At 35.8% G+C, this 20,185-nt stretch overlaps 1 protein-coding gene across 1 annotated transcript in view; it reads right to left on the minus strand.

The window, feature by feature from the left end:
* Positions 1-1,339: 1,339 nt before the first annotated feature.
* Positions 1,340-20,185, minus strand: part of LOC104627893 (E3 ubiquitin-protein ligase UBR5-like) — a gene marked incomplete at its 3' end in the record, with an annotated part of 44,627 nt that continues 25,781 nt past the window's right edge. Inside the window, exons 9-18 of the mRNA XM_010296289.1 lie at positions 15,026-15,175; positions 12,813-13,024; positions 8,128-8,244; positions 7,936-8,046; positions 7,001-7,155; positions 4,963-5,080; positions 3,909-4,093; positions 3,003-3,112; positions 1,538-1,570; positions 1,340-1,452 (exon numbers count right to left, since the gene is read on the minus strand). Of these exons, the coding sequence (XP_010294591.1) occupies positions 1,340-1,452; positions 1,538-1,570; positions 3,003-3,112; positions 3,909-4,093; positions 4,963-5,080; positions 7,001-7,155; positions 7,936-8,046; positions 8,128-8,244; positions 12,813-13,024; positions 15,026-15,175 (1,304 nt within the window). The remainder of the gene's footprint in view (positions 1,453-1,537; positions 1,571-3,002; positions 3,113-3,908; positions 4,094-4,962; positions 5,081-7,000; positions 7,156-7,935; positions 8,047-8,127; positions 8,245-12,812; positions 13,025-15,025; positions 15,176-20,185) is intronic.

The following is a 20,185-nucleotide window of genomic DNA, read 5'->3' on the forward strand; positions in this document are numbered from 1 at the left end:
CTTAGTTTTGTTCCAAGCCCATGAAGGATTTAAATTGAAATGAGATTATGAAGATAATATATTCAAAGAACAAAGCTGACTAAATCCAAGAGTATATCTAGCAGACTTCTGCTCCTCATTTCTTTCGAGACTGCCCCAATGTAAGAACTTTTGCACTCTCACCAGTGCAAAATGACTCTCTGGTCATCTGTTACTTTGGCACCATACGCAATCCACATTTACAAAGCAGCATGTAAAATACTGGTTGTATGATCTGCTGGTATCAGAATTATCACAAGCAGTCATCTTGGATCTCAGCACTCAGGGCAGGGCTGTTACTGTATCAAGATCAGTCAGAGCCCAGAGGGAAACAGGCATGTTAGAACTTGACACCATCAAACCCACCCACAGTTATATGACCGGAACACAACAGTGGTCTTGGAAGGATTTTAACCAAGCACTTTTTGGAGACATCATAAGTTGTTGCATACAACCAAAAGTACAGAAACACAAATTTTCCAGGGGGAAAAAAAAAAAACCCAAACAACACTATTTCAGGAACACGGGCTGAGCATCTAACTAAATCCAGCTGCCTTCTATTGGACAGTTATTTCCTCTTCTGGTAACTCTTTTTTACATCTTCTGTGAATCAAGTAGAAAGCAATCCAACTTTTTCACTTTGTGGAAAACCTTTACTGGCTTTTCTGTTGCTCTTATTTTTGAAAAGCATAGCAGAGAACTGTCTAGATGACCTAATCCTTCCTAACATCGCACAACAATACCAAAGGAGAAACAGAGTATTTTCCTCTATAGTACTCTTAGTTGAAGTGAAGGTTTACTAGAGAAAAGTGACAAAGTTACAAGGACCAAACAAACAGTTTGTATTTCTGGAGTAATAAATCAAATAACATTATAGTCATATGAATGAAGCATGTAATTTCTAATCAAAACATTGCTGTTCTTTGGTTACCAGAACATGAGATTCACACAAAAGTCCAGCTGTTGTGCATGTAAAAGTCAGTCACAATAGTGTAACTCTTCACAATCTCACTGGACATGCAGCAGCTGTTGCTCAAGTTGCCAAAAATAATCCTTTGGATAAACCACATCTCCTTTGCTTAATATTGTGGTTCAACTTAAAGTACCAGAATGTTATTTTTTAAGATTTGTCATGTTTTATTCACAAGACATTCAGTCTATTACTATCATTCTGTTATGGACAAATAAAAATGCAACAAAAGTCACATTAGTCAGAAACATTCTCAAGCATCCTCAAAACTATGACTCTTAACAGCTTAACAGGAAAAACTTTTTTTTCCTCCCTCCTCAAAGATGGTGGGACAGTGTATTTTATACAAACCTTGCCAACAGGAACATTCTTAACGTCTTCCACAAACACAACTTCCCTCAGAGACCACTGCTCTTCATTCACTTTCTCCTCTTCTTTTGGGGCAGGAGTAGATCGTCGTCGCTCTGAGACAAAAAAAGTTATTACCAAAAGAAGACTTGAAATATTTAATCAAAGCATCAAAAATGCAATGTTCTATAAACAACAAACTTTTCACCCCAAAAAGATTATCAATGGACAAACCTAGAAGTTAAGAAGAAGTTAAAAAGAATCTGACTTTAGAAGTCAAAGCTACGTACACCACACCACTTTCATGTTTTTCTATGAAAATAGTACTAATAAAGCCTATCTGATAAATAAAGCAATTTAAGGACATTTAAGCAAAACAATTAGAATATAAGAAATTGTTTTGGCAGGGCTCAGATATTGATGCCGTAAGGGAAAAGGCTGACAATGTAAGACCTTTCATTCAGCCCTGCTACAGTGCTTTATATCACCCTTACAAAAAGTCTGCTTGTCCACTATGTATGGATTTTCTGGTAAACATCTAGAAGAGTAGCAAATGAGACAGCAAATAGCTATGTGAGCTAAGAACAATTGCAAATCAGTTAGATTTGCTGCAAAGACATTATATGAACAGTAACTGTAGCACACAGGATCAAATTTAAATACATAACATGGCTAAATTAACACTGACAAGAACCTTTGATTTCCTGAATTAAGTATATATAGTATAATTAATATTACCAATATATTTAAAGTAAGAAGCAGAGAACTCCTAAGCTAAATATGAAGTTAACCTCAAACACTAGTTCAAAATACAAAGCAAAGTTATAGTCAGTGAAAAATTATAGTTGAAAGATCTGCAAAAGAGAAGAAATCAGTAGCAAGACTCTACTAGTAAAATTAATTAGTACTGCAGATCTAAGCGTATGAGATTGTCAGTCACTGAATGAGGCCATTTGATTCTCTAGGTGAACACTTTCTGAAACTGCAGTATGTGAACAATTAGAAGAAACAAGAGCAGAGAGAAGGTTTCTTCAAATTATGACATTGTAATTAGCCCTTTATAAATGTATGGGTTTAAATGGAGAAAAAAAATGCTTAAAAGGTCAGTTACATGAATTCTAACGCAGCCTTTTGGGTTTTTAAGTAGAACTTGTACTATAGAACTTGACTGCTTTTGTACGTTAGTAAAGAATGTCTAGTTTTAGACATCTTACGTAACAGATGACAAACTATTACTTTATGCACTGAAGTCCACCTGCAAGGCAAGCTGTACAAGAACAGCTTAATCTTAAAAGGAATTTCACAAAACAAGTTCAACTTCTGGGCTGTAAAGAAACTCACTATCACATTGCAATTAGACATAAACAACTTTATCTTCAGACTTCCTCTTGATCACCTCCTGAAAGACACTTTTGATTCTGAGAACTGTTATGCTTGCTTAGATATGTCAAGTAGTCACTGCTTATATGAACACATTTAAACTTAACACTGACAATTCACTGATTATCCAAAGACTATTACAAAAGCCTTTTACATATATTGCAGTTCAGACTGAAAGACCAAAAAGGATCCTAAAATTAGTACAGAATCCTTATAGAACTGGCTTTTATGAAAACTTCTTATCTACACAAATATTTTATGTTACTATGAGCTACACATTACTTACTATATGGCATTGACGCACTGCTTGCTATTGAAGATGCATCACTACAAGTGGAAGCTGGGGATGGTGGAGGACCCATCTCAGTTTTCACTGGTTCCTGTTTGCTTTCAGGTCTAGAATAAAAGTTGTTACTTAGAATGAAGAAAGAAAAAGGTGAAATCTTTTCCATGACAATGGACAAAGTGTTGGTGTGTCTCAGCCGTATTCCTTTAACAAGACTTAAACAAAATAAATCCATATTTGTGAACAACCATTCTAACTGACAAGGCTATACATCTGATGTTGGGAATGGTGCTATGCTGCTTAATCAGGAATTAGCTTTCTAACATTAACTCAGAATAGATACAATATTACAGAAAATAAACATCCTTAAATGCACTTCATTTGAAGACAGGAAGAATTATTAGCCTTATACAGTAACCTGAAACTCTAGAACTGCTAAACTTTTTCAAGCTTTTCTTGAAACGGTTTAAATCTGTTTTAAGAAACACTTAAATGGCAATTGCCAACCCAACAATTTTTTATTTTTTATTTTTTGAAATGATTGAGGTCTCTCAATGCCAAGAAGAAGGGCCTGAAAACAGATAGTTCCATAACAAAACCACTTTCAGTTATTCAAATATCAAAATCTTGGAAACTTTATGAAACACTGGAGGAAAGTCTTCATTTAATACTCCCTTTGCATTTCACTTTTCCATAATGGTTTCACACAGCTGAGAGGCCTTTCCTGCAATGAGTATTTCTGCACGTTTAGCAGAGTTTATACGATTCTAGCTTTCTTGTAAAGAAGGCAAAAAGTTCAAACTGATAAAAACCTGACCTTCCTTGTTTTCAATTATTAATGTCACCAATTCAAGAGAATATAAAATAAATGTTCTATGTGTATGCGTGTGTGTTCTCAACACTTACTTTGCCTCTGTAGTTTTGCTAGCCTTCTCCATGTTTTTCAAGCTCTCAGGTGATCGAAGCTGAAATCGACAGCTATCATTCATGTTCCAAACAGATTCCATTAACACACCCACTTTAGGAATTCCAGCACTGATTGAAAAAGCAACTGCTCCAGCATGATAGAGGGGGTTATTCCTTAAACACACCTACAGATAGAAATATTTATTTCTATGAGAATAATGGATTATGCTGAGGGAAATAACACATGCATGCATTTTCTTGGTGACATATGTAGTTGTCAAAAAATAAGAAAACTTATTGAACAAGATGAAGAGGAAAATCAGCATGATGTACTATGCAATTTGCTAGGGGAAAAAAAAAAAAAAGAGTCTGTTGTGCAATTCACAGCTGAAAGCAACAGCTTTAACAGTGCAACTGTTTAATATATAACATTGAAGTGCTCAACCGCAAAAGGAACAATTCATCCAGTAACAAAGGCTCATCCCAGAGTTGATCAGAATGTATTGGGAACTAAAAGAAATGTGCTTCCTGGGAAGGAGCTGTTTTGTCTCATAGTAGTTCTAATACAAATCACAAAAAGAATCCTACACCTCTGTACCATCTATTAACCTTTTTGGTTAAGGCTTCAAACCAAAGGCCTATCTCACTGAATAAATAAATCAAACCCAGACTCTAATACTGCAAGCACTTAAATGTCAAATAATTTACAAAGCTATGTGCTCTATTAAGAATCATACTTCTATACTTACTTTCAAAATACAGAATCAGTAGGTAAGTTAAAATGGAAATACTTTGTATGAGTACAGCTTGTTCATGTTTGCAGCAATAATCATACTTATAAAACAATAACAGCACTAACTGGACACATCAATTTACAGTCATATAATTAAAACATGCTATTTTAATTCCATATTATTGATACAACTTTTATGCATAACAAGAATAGAACCTAATTTGTTTTGTTTGTTGTTGTTTTTGTTTGTTTGTTTTAAGAGCAGGCTGTAAGCTCATCACATAGCACTGTAAAAATGCCACTTGTGACAGCTGCACTTGCCTGTGTTCCAACGGTTATGTTTGGCATAGAGGAGATACCAGCACTAGACTTAGGCTTCTTATTTTTCGCTCTGGCCTTTTCTAGCATTTTCTTCCTTTGGCTGAAAGGAACTACACCCCTGTGGAAAAAACACATATTATTTTAAAAAAAGGCTATGAAAGAAATGCTTTGTTTATAACTTTGAACAGGTTATTCCTTCTACTTAACGCAGTCTTGATCAAATGTACAAGTCTCTGTGCCACCTTCTCGAAAATCTCAAAGCACTGTAGAAATGACATCTTCTTCTACATTCACCCCCACTTTCCAAATTCATCTCAACTGGCCAATTTATTAGGAGGAGAAGGAAGAGCATGTAAGATATGTCACTGCCAAACGGCTTTCCTAGTGGTACAAAATGCTGCAAGACCTCCGTCGCAAGATGGTATGTTCCAGTCAAACTTTAAAGTTGAGAGCTGTCCCCTCTGAACGTGATATGTTTCCCATGACTAGTGAAAATTTCCAAAATTTGCAGTCGTTGCGGAAGAGGATAAGCACTGGGGAACAGTATAAGCTTTTTTGTTTTTAGATTCTAAAAGCTTCATTTTATTTCTGGGGACATGACCGAAGGAATCTAGGACTCTATGACAGACTTAAGCTGCAAGAGGGGAAAAAAAGAGGACACTTCTTTTGTAATTGGATCCACACAGTTTAGCCAAAACTAACACCTATGTACACAGTTAAGCACGCTTAATATTTTGATACTTCATGTTTTAGTCAATGGGTTTTAGAGTTAGATGCTTTTATTTGAAAAGCTCCTTCATGTTAAGTAAAACATGAAAAGCATCAGTCCTGTGAAGCACTGGAAATTGAAATCCTGCCTAGTGTACTACAGAGCATTTTAATGAAGGATATCCACAGTAACAAAAGCTTCTGCCTACATCAAACTGATTAACATAAAATCACCATTGCTGACATTTAACCCCTCCCAGAAATTACATGTTGGATAATAAATAAATTTCTTTCAAAGATTACATATAAATGCTAATAAGTCTTTTTATATATTGCATAATTATTCTAAAGGCAGTAAAAATGGCAGGTTCTAATAGCCAGGTATCTCCACTGCTATGGCTTATGAGTTTCTATACTAAGAGTAATTACTCTACGGGAGGTATGTCAGCCATGACATAACAAAAGGGACAAGAACCAGAGAGCTGTAGTTTTGAGATTTGGGACTAGAAGTTAGAATAAAATATACTTGTGTTTAAGTCTACAAGTCTAGCTACAATTCTACTTAAATATTTTCCAGAGACTTATAAGAATTTAGTGATAAAGCTGTTTTATAGAATGAATTTTCAATGCTCTGATTTCCAACTCATCATCAAGTATTTAATTCATCCATGCCTAAAAGCTACTTGAGCTTTGGGCATGATATGTAATGCAACAACTCCTGACACACTGACAAAAATAATGCATACCGACAACGCATTGGTAATATTCAATGCATTCACTCAAAATGGAAATTAATTTCAGAGCTCTTTTGGGAGTGTTATTTTTGAGGGTTTGGTGGATTGGGGGGGGGGGGGGTTTGGTTTTGTTTTTTTTTTTAAACATACGCTTCTTAATTATCAAATTGTTAGCTAAACTATTTTAACTAACATCTCATATTTTACAATGTTTAGAAGTGTTATATTTTAACAACAAGCTCCAGGGGAGGCATCTGATGTTATTTCTCTAAGATTAGGACACAAACTAACAGATCAAATTTTCTAACAGAGCCTGACAGAAGAATGTGGACCTCATACATGGGTAAGTTTGTTCCACATTTATAAAGGCCTCAAAGGCATAAATAAAAAGATAAAGAAGTTATCACTGGATCCAAAAGCTTTAGGCATTAAAGAAAGGAATAAATATACTTTAAAAAGGGAATCTAAGTTCAAGTGCAGAGCTGCAGAACTCGGAACAACTGTAGTTCAGTAGTTTTGCAATGCTTCTCAGAGTCTAGGACATGAAGACATCCAGTGGATCTACACTGTTGTACATAAACACAGTATTTACTTACCACCAATACAAGTTGTTCTCTAGTTGGGCACACGTATAAAGAGCACAACAATGTAAAGAAACAATCCGTTCTCCCTGAAGCTCCGAGTATGTCTGTGCCGTGTGTTCTAATTTGGAAGCTACAGAGCTTAAAGTTTCATCTACCCATGTAGCAACCTAAGGGAGAAGGGAAGAAAGGAACAGAGAAGGTAGCGGGGGGTGGAGGAGGGGAAGAAAAAGAAAAATTTCACCTTAGTTGCACCTTTAATATAGTATTTGCTGATTTTGAAAGGGGAAAGAAAAAAAAAAATCCATCCACCTAACAAAACGCAAACAATTCCCTGTGGAATTTTATACCTTGTCACCTTTTCTTTCCCCAAAAGAGAGCTTTTCAGGATTTTTCTCCCTCTCTATTTCCAGTCCCCAACAAAACCAAAAAAGGTCAAAAAAAAAAAGATACACAGAGAGGTGTCATAAAAACACTTCAACAACTGCATATACTTTACCAAATCAGTTTCAAGTTCACTCTTAACTGGGCAGAAAAGCGTGTTTAGATAACTTACCCTACAGCACTGAAAGCTTCAATGCCCTTAGTGTTTCTAGTAAATATATACAGAATATTAATAAGCTGCTCTATTGTTAACCCAGTGTCAGTTTCTACTGTAACAGCAAAAATTATTTCAGATAATAAGATAAAACAGGTATCTTTTCACTGTTTCAGCTGTAAATGTCAGATTTTTTTTTTACCTTTTTGCATTTTTACAAAACACCAGTTGGGTTTCTGGTTTGTTTTTACAGCTGTACAGGTGAAAAGAAGTGGAATAAATGAACAAATTAAGTACTTTCTACTACTGATGAAGCTGAATAATCAACTTCTCTACAATATACTGCAAGTAATTGAAAAAAAACCACACAGAACAGCTTTGTCAAATTGGGCAAGCAGCACACATCTCATACCTTGTTATTTTCAGTGGCAACAGTTGCTCTAATACTATTTGCAGAAAGGAGCACTATCTTTTCATTGGTTAATCCCAAGAACATGGCTCGTGGATGATGTAGTGAAGGATTCTTTGGAAACAAAAAAATATATTTTAGATATTCAAAGCATATAAATCATTCCCAAAGTAAGTGTTTAAAGATATACAGTACCTGTGCATTTCTGTAAGGCTCTGATTCACTCCACTTCCATTGATAAAGTTCTCCTTTACTGCTAACAGCCACAAGCTCAGAATACAGAGCTCCGATAGAAATAAACTTTGTTCCATCCTACAAATACAGAAATACAAAGTCTAAGACAGCAATATTGTAAATATATACATAAATGCAAAAAAAAGAACTTGTAACTGTTTTTTTTCAGAGTTCCCATGAAAGCTGAACTTGAAAATGAAGATATATCCAGCTTGTCTCAAGCTCAGCGTGCCCTCAAATAAACACACACACAAAAAAGTATTAATGCTTCTGATAGAACAAGGGAAGAAAGAAATAGATATTATTTTGCTGAAGTTTAGCAGGAACATACGCATGGCAATTAACCTGGACAGTTTATTAAGAGCTTCCACAATATTTTAAGAACACAACACTGCTCATAGAATTAAAGATGGGAAGATATCTTGACTTCTGAAATTTTAAAAAAAGAGTTTCCCTTTAAAATTCTGGCTTTTTGAAACGAACAAAAAAGCAACGTAATTCCATTATTCCATTCCTAAGTGCACTCATGAAGGTATCTTCCAGCTACCCAAAAAAAGTCAATTATCAAATTCACTGCCTCATCAATTAAACAATTCTTATATTTCACTTCTGAAGGTAAATAACTGCAAACAAGATCAAGTTTAAAAATAAACATATCAGCATGCTACATGTCACATTAATGCATCACTATGACCTGATATATTGGAAAAGTTTCTAATCATGGGCTATTCCCCCCATCCTTTTCTGCTTGTTAACATTTTACCAAAACTCATATGGCATCTTTCTACTACTTGCATAGTACCACTTTGCTCAGTTGCTTCATCCTGTACTTTACCCAGGTCTCACAGACGTGTTCCCCCCATGTTAGGTTTGGTTGTATATCAATGTTGCAGCAATGATGCAACAGTTACAACTTCATTTCTTCCAAGTTCCTGCTCCCCCTTGCACTGAAACAAATCTCCAACTACAGACCTGTGCATTTGAGTGATTTCACACAATGTTTATTTCTGTTTACTGAGAAACATTTGCAAGGCTCATCCATTTGCTGCTCCTCAGCAAGTGCAGCTATAGGACAACCATGTTCTTTCTAAACTTCTTTACTGCTAACAGCTAAAAGTTCCCTTCCACTTAAAGGAGAATACAGCTTTTTAAAAAAATGAAAAGAACTTAAACTAGTATAAAATCAAATGCTGTCTTCTACAGCTACAAATCTGAAAGACCAGTATGTCATAACTAGTCTTCTCTGTAGTAGTTATCTCCCAGATCAGTATCTTGAGCTGCCTCTCAGATTACAATATACAACATTTAAGCAATTCAACCACCTGATGGGAAACTGAACTCTTGTCAGACCATTAAGAAAAGCCCACCATCCAGTACATTTATCTGTCCCCTAAATTAAGAGACTTTTCTTTCAGCTACGGAAGTTTACAAGTGGAAACATTTTTTGTTTCATAAATGTTGATTCACACTTTTTTTTTTTTAAAACCATTTTCATGCCCAGAAGTGCACATTTCAAAAGGTATGAGTATGTTCTTGAGTAACACAGAGTCAGTACATCTCTTACCAATAGCTCAAAATGTCTACCAATATTTTGGGAAAGAAGAGAAAGAAGGCAGCAGGAAAGGACAGAAGCAATCACAAGCAATTTTCTTTTATGACCTGTTAACAGGATCTAGAATTACTTAAATCGTAAGACAATTATTTTGCTCTGGAGGGCATCTACCAACACAGCACAGAAGTAGCACAAATCTAATCTGTGTCATGATTGTCGTTGTATAAATATTGCATATTCTGAGAAAGAACTGCCATCAGAACCTACTGTAGTCTAATGAGATGCATCTCTACTCCATCAGCATAAATGAATCATCAGAAGTTACTTGGCCTAATGCCTCAAAATTAAGTATGGAAAGCAATTAATTTTTGCTCCATGACAGTATCATTACGGCTTTTAATCTTCCTAATATGTCTTACAACTTTTTATAAACAGTTTTATACCACAACCTCAACACTAGAGACCTGCCATTTGAAATTTTTCTCTCCCTTCCATCAAAATACTAGCAATTGTGATCTAAATGCTACACAGGACCAATGCTGCACACACCTCCATGAGGCCATTCACAAGACGAACAGCTCAAAGATGCATGAACAAAATGACAGCTCTGGTTCTGTAACTGGAGTCTTACATGTTCAACTATAGATTCCGACTTCATTCCAGAGAAATTACATACTTGGAAATTATGCAGATTGCTGACAAAATCTTAGTATCTCAATGGCTAAACAGAAAATACCTACTTGAACAAGCTGAAGGCTCAGCTTGCACCTAACTACAGTCTAGCAGGAAAAAAATGGCCATACTTGCCATACTATAAAGTGGCTCTGATAACGCATGGCACAGTGTTGATACAGGGCAGTGTAGACTAATAGCACTCCAGTCTAACACAATTTGAACTATCAAAAGAATTCATTAATTGACTTGAATTCTTGAGCAGTTGATTTCACTTACTTGGTGGAGAAAACTCAGTACCTAAGCAACATGTCTCAACATCATTAGTCTCAGATGGCGGGTGAAATTGATGCATTTGGGAACATTATCAGCTTTCCAAAAGTTTAATCCATTCCTCTCAGGTTGGTACTTTACCTCCCATAAACACAAGTTAACCACCCTCACCATGGCCTACCGCAAGTCTGCCTTAAATGCTAAACGTCAAAATAATGAAAAATGAAGGAAAAATATTTGCAAACAAGTTTGCTTATTTTGTAGTGATTCCTCACGTACTTGAATCTCTCCCCTAGGTTATTGTCTTTTCCATTAACATTTCAAGATCTCCTTTCCAATTCTCAAAATGGAAGAAACATCTGAACTGGCCTCTCAGCTAAATCATCTCCCTCAGGATTCACCTTGAAGAGTTTCTGTTGGAAAATACCACCAACAAAACTTCAGAGTGGGGCTATAGCAAGAAAGATGCAGAGCAAATTCTTATGAGCATTCAACTGAAGGACAGGATGAAAAGTTTAACTACTTTTGGATAAAGATGAAAAGCTTTTCCAGTAAGACACCTTCATTTAACTGGAAGCTAAGGTTTATATGAGTGCATATGCAAACAAGTATATTAGAAGTTCAGTATATTTAAATTGAACAACTGTGCAACTAGATATCAGAGCAAGTTAAGTCCATAAAAGATGCCTAATAAGAGACTGCAATAATTGTCCTAGGGCAGGATCAGCTGAGTTTGCAAATAACAAAAAGCCTCATCCAGGAAAAAAAACCCCACCCTAATTTAGTAACTAAGTTTCAGAGTCAGAGAGAAGAATGGGGTTAACAGGAAAAAAAACATTCCTGAAGTAGTAAAAAACCAGAATAAAACAACAAAAAACCCAACAGTAATAATGGCCATAATAATGTTACCAAAACACAGCAGTGGAAATAAAAAAGATAACTTAGTATTCCAAATCTAAACTACATTTATTCTTTGATGCTAAAACCCCTGAAATCTCTCTCTACCCAAGCTAGATGACTCTCTCATTCTACCTTTGTGACAAACCAAGGGGGGACACACAAAAGCTGCCAATTTTCACTGACACAGGAGTTCAACATTACTGGCTGAAAAAAGTAAAATCACAGTTTAGACATAAAAGGTCTGGTAGGGCTAACAACTATTAGACAAACATTCTTTTTAGGTATCTTTATTTCTCACTTTGAATGCCCAAATGAGGATGACAGCAGCTAAAGGTGAGCTGCTGCAGGATGAAATAAGCCTCTAATTCACCTCCCTCTTCAAGCTCTCTATCTATATTTAGTCTGAAAGGAAAAAACAGAGACATAGCAAAAGAGAGCGTGACATATCAAAATAGCAACCCCAAAGATACTGCGGACAGACAGAAATGGGAACACTAGAAAGACACCTCAAGTCCATAAAATTTGGTCTAATAAACATAGATTATCAATTCCATTCCTGGGAAGTTTCTTGGTTGGTTTGCTTTTTAAAGTCATTTCCCCAAGCATCTAGTTAATTCATAAAAGTAAATGACTACAGATACCCAGTTAGCAACATATACCTGGTGTTCCTATTATTCTTGTATCTCATGTGGGAATTATTTCTTGCCTTGAAAATGGAATGAGGGTTACAAAGAAAACCAGCTAATCAAAGCCAAAGGGATGCTGAAGGAGCAACAAACACTCGTTTAAGTTATTGGTCAACTCAAAACACAACTGCAAATGAATGTCAACTTTCACCGTTGTTGCTTAAAAGTTCAACCCTCAAACTGAAAGTACCTCTGGGAAGAATACCGCTAATAAAAAAAAGGTTTCCTTGACGAAGTTTAAATTGTTTCATGAGTTTCCTATTGCCTATTAAATGCTTTGAGCACCTAAGTAAAAAAAGAAAAAACCCAAACCTTATGATCTACAGCAGTGCCTTCAAAACACATGGAGAAGAAAATTAAAACAGTAATAACAGAAGCACAGCTATAAGGGTGTAACTAGCTATTTAGAACTTTCCTAAGTGCATAATAAAGAATATGCTTTATTACGTTATCTCACATAAACTGAGACACAATATTCAAAAAGGAAACACTGAGTATTTATTTGGAAAAAAAACAGATCCATTGCACTGCATGCAAATAAAATAGTAAAAAAGTTTCAATACCTTATCTGGCCACCACTGCAAGTCTTCTCCCAAAGAAACAGGACTTTGAACAGGTGTATTCTTCTTGTCCAGGTTTGTTTCCCCTTCCTTACTTGTAGAGCCTCTTTCATTATCAAATGAGGCTCCATCAAGCCACCTTCGTTCACGCAAACGTAAAACGGACTCACGTTCACGCAACAGCTCAGAGTCTCTCTCTAAGGGAAGAAGGAGAACTGGTATGCAATTGGGTCACACCAGTGGGATAAAAGTAAGCCACTCTCTAGTAAAGACCCTTCAGGATGCAACTAACAGCAGTTAAATCTACTCACACAGATTAAAAATAAAGTCCTGTCATGCAACATTCAATATATTAACCCTTTCAAGCATATATACTTTAGAATTGCTAAACATAAAAATAAGCTAGAAATAAAGAAGTCTTACAGTTTTGTGCACTATAGAAAAATGGTAAAGCATTTTCACTTACATCATAAGAGGCCAAATACATTTAACATTGCAATTTAAAGTTTTATAGTAGAATACCCAGTTTTGTAGTAGTTTTATCAATGTAGTAACCACAACAAAAAAAGAAATCTAAGTCTATATAATCTCTTAGATATCTTTATGCAAACCAAAAAAGAGTATTTATTAGAGAGTTTCATAACAACTTTCCCAAAAGAACATTAATTTGAAAAGGTTAAAGAAAGCAAGCATTAAAAAAAAGCTCTTGTATACATGTTTGATAATCCAACCCCTTTTGTTTAAAGCAATATTCCATAGGACTGGATTTAATAAATTAAAGTGTATCTGTTTTGAGTAATCAAATGAAAACTTTTCAAGAGTCAGACAAGTTTTAAAAAGGATCCTTGTAGGAAAATGTTCCTTACCAAAATGCTTCCCCTTCAATTGGCCTACAAACTGTCTAAAGCCAGTACTCTGCAGTTCGCTCATGCAGATAAATTTTTTAAATCAGGTAATCAAACTAACTTTCCAAGAGTCAACTATGCATGGAAAATAAGGATTATAAAATTCGTGGTAACGTCTTATATAGAATAACCTTAGGAAAGGAAAAAAAAGGAGGAATTTAGAAGGAGTTATGTCAGATGCTGAATATTCGTACATGCACATAATGCATTTAACCTATTAAGTACTTCACTTATGCTCACAAAAATCAAATGGAATTACATGTATGAGATGACCACATTATTATATCATAGTTTCAACAAATTACGCCAAGTCTTGGGTCTTTTGCTGTATTAGACAAATGGGAAAGTTTTTACAAATGCCAAACACGACAGCTTGTCTTACAGATATAGTTCATAAAGCACTGTACTTATTTCCTAGCAAACATCACACTGACCCTTGACTAACAATTTTTAACAGGAACTTAAGTGTTCAGCAATTAATATACTAAAACATGTTCATGAAAGGCAACAAAAGTGTACTAAACAATCAAAGCAGAGGTTGGATTAACAGTTTGGAAATACTCTAGCCATTTGCACAACAGTTTCAAAAAGACAGGAAATTGCTGCATGGTCTGTTATAAATCTTTTAAGTGTAATATGTTTTTTTCAAAAAAAAAAAAAAACCACTAAAATGCCTTAACACTGCTCAAGGAGGTGTTTTTTGTTGTCATTGTTGTTTTTTGTTTTGTTTTTTATCAGCTGCCAATAATTGTCCTTATCCAACTACAAAAATGTTTCCAAAAAGTAAAATTCAGATTTCTTCTCCCTCCTTAGTATCTAAAGTTCCTCATTCCATAAAGGTAACTTCTGTCATGGAACAATTAAGGAAATATGAAGAACAGTGAACAAAGAGCAACCCAAAAGAAAGGGGGGGGGGGGGGGGAGGGGGGGATTAAGAATGCTGCATGTCATCAATTGTTACTCATTTTTGAGCCAAATTAAATATTTGTAATGTAATCTATGTATTAGTACTTACACTACAGTTTAAAATAAACTTAACATGCAAGAATTTTATAACACCTTGCAACACCAATGATCAACAGTTAGATTTAAAATATATGACTATCAAGGTTCTTGCAGAACTTACCTGCTAATATTCAGAATTCATTAATAATTTTGATAATGAGTAACAGTCTATTTGTCTACTCTGTATTTGACAACATATCACAGTCTACTTTCGCATTAAATCAGGATCTAAACCACCAGTGTGTTCTATCACTAGCTTTTTCCACAGCAAACTACTTATTACAAAGAAAAAAGGTGCAAAATTACCTCTGGATGAGCCTAGCCTGGAAAGTGATGAGCGCCGAAAGGATGGATAACCAAAGTAACTAATATCTTCTGAAAACATAGCATCAGCATCAATAATGACACTTGGGTGAGCAGAATGTATGTCAGCATCCAGAAGAGACATAAGATCCTCTATAAGAGGAGACAAGGGTCTTAAGTGAATAATCAGCTACTTAAAACATCAGCTAGAGAGACCATCAACTAAACAAATATCAAAACAAAAAAATCCTATCTATTAATTTAATTTCTGCTCTTCAGATTCACCAGTGCAAACTCATGTGCCTCCTATGCAACCACATTTACAATCAAGCTTGGCGGACTAGTGAACAAAACCAGTTTCCCCTACAAGAACTGCTCTGTCACTTATCTAACCACATTTCCCACACAAGACTTGCCCAAAATACATTTTTCTGTAACCCAGAAATTCAAACTTTAGCCTGTCACTTGAAAGAACACAGCGCTAGGATAAGATAAATGCTAGGATAAGATAAATACATATACGTACATGAGCACACACACTCATGCACGTATCGCAGAACTCCAAAGGTGACCTAGAATTGAGGGAGGACAGAATTGATGGCGAAAGCTGGCCTTCACAAAGCCACGTCTTTGATGTCAAAGACTGTACATTCCTCCATGGAACGTTTCTCTCGGAGAATGACATACTTGTTCAATTCACAGGCTAATAGCTTGCAGCTCTCACTACAAAGCTTTAAATGGTAGCTACATTAAGAACAACAACAAGTTATCTGGAAAAAGCACCATTTTTTAATACCATACAGTTTAAAAAAAAAAACAAAACAACCAAAACCAAAAAGATGAACTTAAATACTGTGACTGCCCTAGCTTCTGTTAGAAAACTTGAGTTTCTCTGAAGTACTGATCTTCGTTAAAAGTATGAAACAATTTCCTTCCATTTACTAAACTATAGCTACTATCCACATACAAAAGAGGCTACTGAAAATTCACGTAATTTATTGAAATCCAGCAATATGAATCGACAAGACAACTAAACCTGACTACCATCTTGCTACCACAGAAAAGGCAGTCCTACTTCCCTCCTTCACCCCTGTGAAGGCAGGCACCTCCTTGGGGAAAGGTGGAATTTCTAAGCCTACAACTAGCACATTCTCCCAGCTTGAAACAATACTTCATAGGGTATAGAAGTCAGGTGGGAAGCAATCTTCAGACTGACTTAACTGGGTAGTCAACAGAGTCCCAGAGGTGGTGCCTCACCACATGCAGCAAAGCTGACTGAACACTACTGCTGCCAAAGGAGACAGTCCTGCCCCTTCCCAAACTTTCAAGCAGATCTAACTAAAACAACCAGGCTCCCCAAACTAAGTTTCAGCTAATCCATGCAGGCACACAAACCTCATCACCATGCAAGAGAATGGCAGGATAGCTCTTTCTGGCAGCAGGACAACCTCATCTGCTTAAACCACTCGTGAAGCTAGCAGGAGGCTATACACAGAGTCCCTTCAAGAAATACAGGAGCACATATAATTTCAACACATCCAGTTCTCAACCTTTACCTCATCATAAGCATAAAACAAAATAGTGTCTAGAAATGTAAGTCTGAAGTTAAATAAAAGCATTCTTAACAGTAGGAACTGATTATTATAGGTCTTTTTCTCAGTGTCTGGAATGGTGGGGGCGGAACGGAACACAAAGGAGAGGATATCCAAAAACTGAAAAGGAGCCAGAAGTCCACAGTTAGAGCCAATATTAACTCACTTAACTGTTCCATTTACTGATATTGAAAGTGTTAAGAGACTTCCACATCCCTGCACATCAGAATATTCATCCTTAAATTTCTAAACTCTAATCTCCAGGAAATGTAACACATACCAACTACAACCAGCTGTCCCCAGAAAAACAGCACTGTAACTAGTGAGCGCTGTGGAGTTTAAAGTAAGCAAGACCTGCACGAATGCTTTTTGCATTAAGTAATCAATCCACTCAAGCATAGTCTGTGCTTCTAAAAGCACACTATTTGGGACTCGATGGCTCATGTAGTACATTTTAGGAAGTCATCCTTGACAGACTGCTTGGAAATCCTAGTAAAAAAATCCAGATTTGGCAAACAGGCTCTGTCTTAGTGAAACACTTCAGATGCTTGGAGTGGCCTTATCCTGCTTGCTACTTTATCTATTTTCCACTGGCTTTCCGCAACAATAAAGCAGCAGTATACCTCTTCCTAAGAGTGTCAGCTTGTAAGTACTACACTTCAAGATGTGGAAACACTGCTGAGACTCTGTTGTACCGCTCAATATTCACACACTGCTCCTCTTTCCTCCTCCCACCCCCACCACGGCCATCTCTTCCTAGGTAAGCTCCAACTTCTCTTACAGTCTAGCAACTCCTTCTCATTGTTTTGGTCACTATCCAGACAAAAATTGCAAAAAACTTTTATCTCTTTTTAGGAACAGGATTGGCCAGTACAGAAAAGAACTCTGCAGCCTCATTCAAAACAGACATTCCTTTCTTTTTTTTTTCTTCTTTTTAAGATAAGCTAAGCTAGAAATCCTCTTGACAGAAAAAACACATTAACTTGTGACACACACACACCTTCCACCATGTTAGGTATCTTGAGTTTAGCCATGTTTCCAAAAAGGAAAGTAACAATTCAAGCCACCAGACTTAAGAACAAAAACCATGTGTTTTTTGGCTAACTGTGCATTAAGACAAGTGAGGAAATGAAGCCTTTCCTTTCCCTCTTACTTCAGCTTCAAATCAGATTTTAATTTTATTCCAATATTTCTGTAAGACATCCCTCTTCTTCCATTTTTCTATACCAGCAAAGGTGCTAAAACCAGTAGAGATAGGAGCCAAATCCACTCCCCTTCAAATATCACTGGAATTTTTTTAGTGCTGTGAAAACACAGATACTGCAAGGCTACATTCAGTTTAAGAATCCAGGGGAAAAAAAAACACACAAACATTCTCCGCGGCTTTATTTTCCTGTTCTTCAGAAAAATCCCATGGGATAATATCATTCATCCCTTGTACCGTGTTAGATCAGAATCAGACGGCACCCTTCACATTTAGATGTGACAATTCTGATCAGCCTATTTAGGTAAGAAAGTACTTATGATTCACTAGTAAATACCATTGAAAATGGGAAGGAAAAGGATATCCAGCACAGGGACACCCCCCTCCCCCAAAGAAAACCCCATTAAAAAAACCAAGTTCCAGTATGCATGTAAGCAGCAATTCAAGTACTGAGAAAATTTTTGTTTTCAATAGCTCCATGCATAGCATTATCACTGGATTCATTAACGGAAAGTATTGCCTAGATCGATTCTGATCGCAAGTTGAGCTCACATTAAACCTTTTCCCTTAAGGGAACAATCGTAAGTTTTCTCTGCTCATCTCAGCTGCATATTTTTATGAAATATTCAAGAATTCAATGTCTTCAGTATCTCCTCCTCTTTCAAGTTTGGATTAAATTGGCAAAATTGTGACAGTGAAGGGAGAGAAACATGTATTTTGTTCCCTAGGAAACCAGACTCAAACAGAACTCCAGAACTCATTTCTTGATAAGATATATTTATTCAAAACATTATCCAACTTGAAGTTCATCTTAATTAAAAAAAAAAAAAAAGAGGAAAACCAAACCACACCAACAAAACCAAAGAAAAAACATACACCTAATTTTTTCCCCAAAGGCAAGTCCCCAAACTGATCCTACACTATGCTCCAGTTCCCATCTCCCCTCACTGCAGGCCAAGACAGTAAGTACTGCTGCAATACCAGCCAGTATCCTCTCCTTAAAAAAAAAAAATTATTTTCAAAACAAGTGCATCTCAGTTCCAAAATCCAAAGTAGTCTGGATGTTGCCAAACCTATGTTTCACAAGTCCCACTAGCAAGAACCCACTATATCATGCAGAAGTTACTGAGCAAACATGCACACATCTGAACTACACAAAGTATTTTAAACTTCTACAGAACCTCTATACAGAAGACTAACACAACATAAAGCCCAGAAGAAACCTCTAATACAACCTGGTATGAGCTGGAAAATTTATCTAGAGACCTTCAAGTCTTTCCTATGCTAAACATTCTTGTTCTATGTAGTTTTTACCTTGGTTATTTTCCTTATGTACTTGTTATATATCAAATGAAACCACATTCCTCTCTGCTAACTATCATAAAACAAAAAAAAAAACAGGACTAGAGAAGTCAAAAATTAAAATACATAAAGGGTCCAAAAATAAATATCTAAGGGACACTTATTGAAGGCAATCTGTACAAAGAAGTAAAGTTCTGCTCTTCACTTAAGACATTTTGAAGAATTCGGGAAGAACTGAGACAAGTTTTTTATTACCTTAAAAAAATTCAGAAGCATAACCTTTACAATACTAACCAGAATTATCACAATTGATATATTAATGAAATTATGCTTTATTAAACAAGAATTTATTAATTTCACAGTGGTTTTAAGTACCTTAGCTTTTTAAATTTATTTTTATTTTTAAAATCAAGTGTAAATGACTCTTAGCGTTTTAAAAAAAGCTTCTCTGCCTTGGAAGGCTTAGAGGAGTAACCCCTAAATTTAAGGGTCACAAAGCACCAGACATGCAGAAGGGAGAAAATAAAAATTAGCATATGCTTTTAATCAAAATGCAAGAACCTCAAAAGTCCTGAGGCAAAAGCAGTCTTGTCATTTGCTTTTTTTTTGTGCTTGGAAGGAACAAAATCAAAAAGTTTTAAAGCATAATTTGACATAATTGGAGAAAAAAAAAAAAAAAGAAAAAAGTAGTTCTTTATCTTTCAGAATCATTTATAAAAAACTAAAAATTTAATGCATATAGCATTTATCAGTTATCTACAGTTTTCTTTTATGACCTCTGATGTTATAGTTCCAAAAGAGCATTCAGAGGCAAGATGACAAGTCAAAGTAAGAACAGTGCAAAGTTTCTACAGCAAAAGACTTAAAGTTTCTGTGTAGTTCTGAGGGACAGAACATTGGTATTTGTCCAGGGAGCTATAGGAAAGTTTCTCTGGCCATTGAGTTTTCCTGAAAATTAGCCTGCGTGGTTATGTGACACAAGTGAGGGCTGGTAATTTGTACTATTTAATGTACTAACAGTAGAGTCATGACAGCACTGACTAGTGTTCAGCTAGACTTTCCCTA

This window comes from Phaethon lepturus, unplaced genomic scaffold, assembly GCF_000687285.1.
Source record: "Phaethon lepturus isolate BGI_N335 unplaced genomic scaffold, ASM68728v1 scaffold15631, whole genome shotgun sequence".
Taxonomy (NCBI): Eukaryota; Metazoa; Chordata; class Aves; order Phaethontiformes; family Phaethontidae; genus Phaethon; species Phaethon lepturus.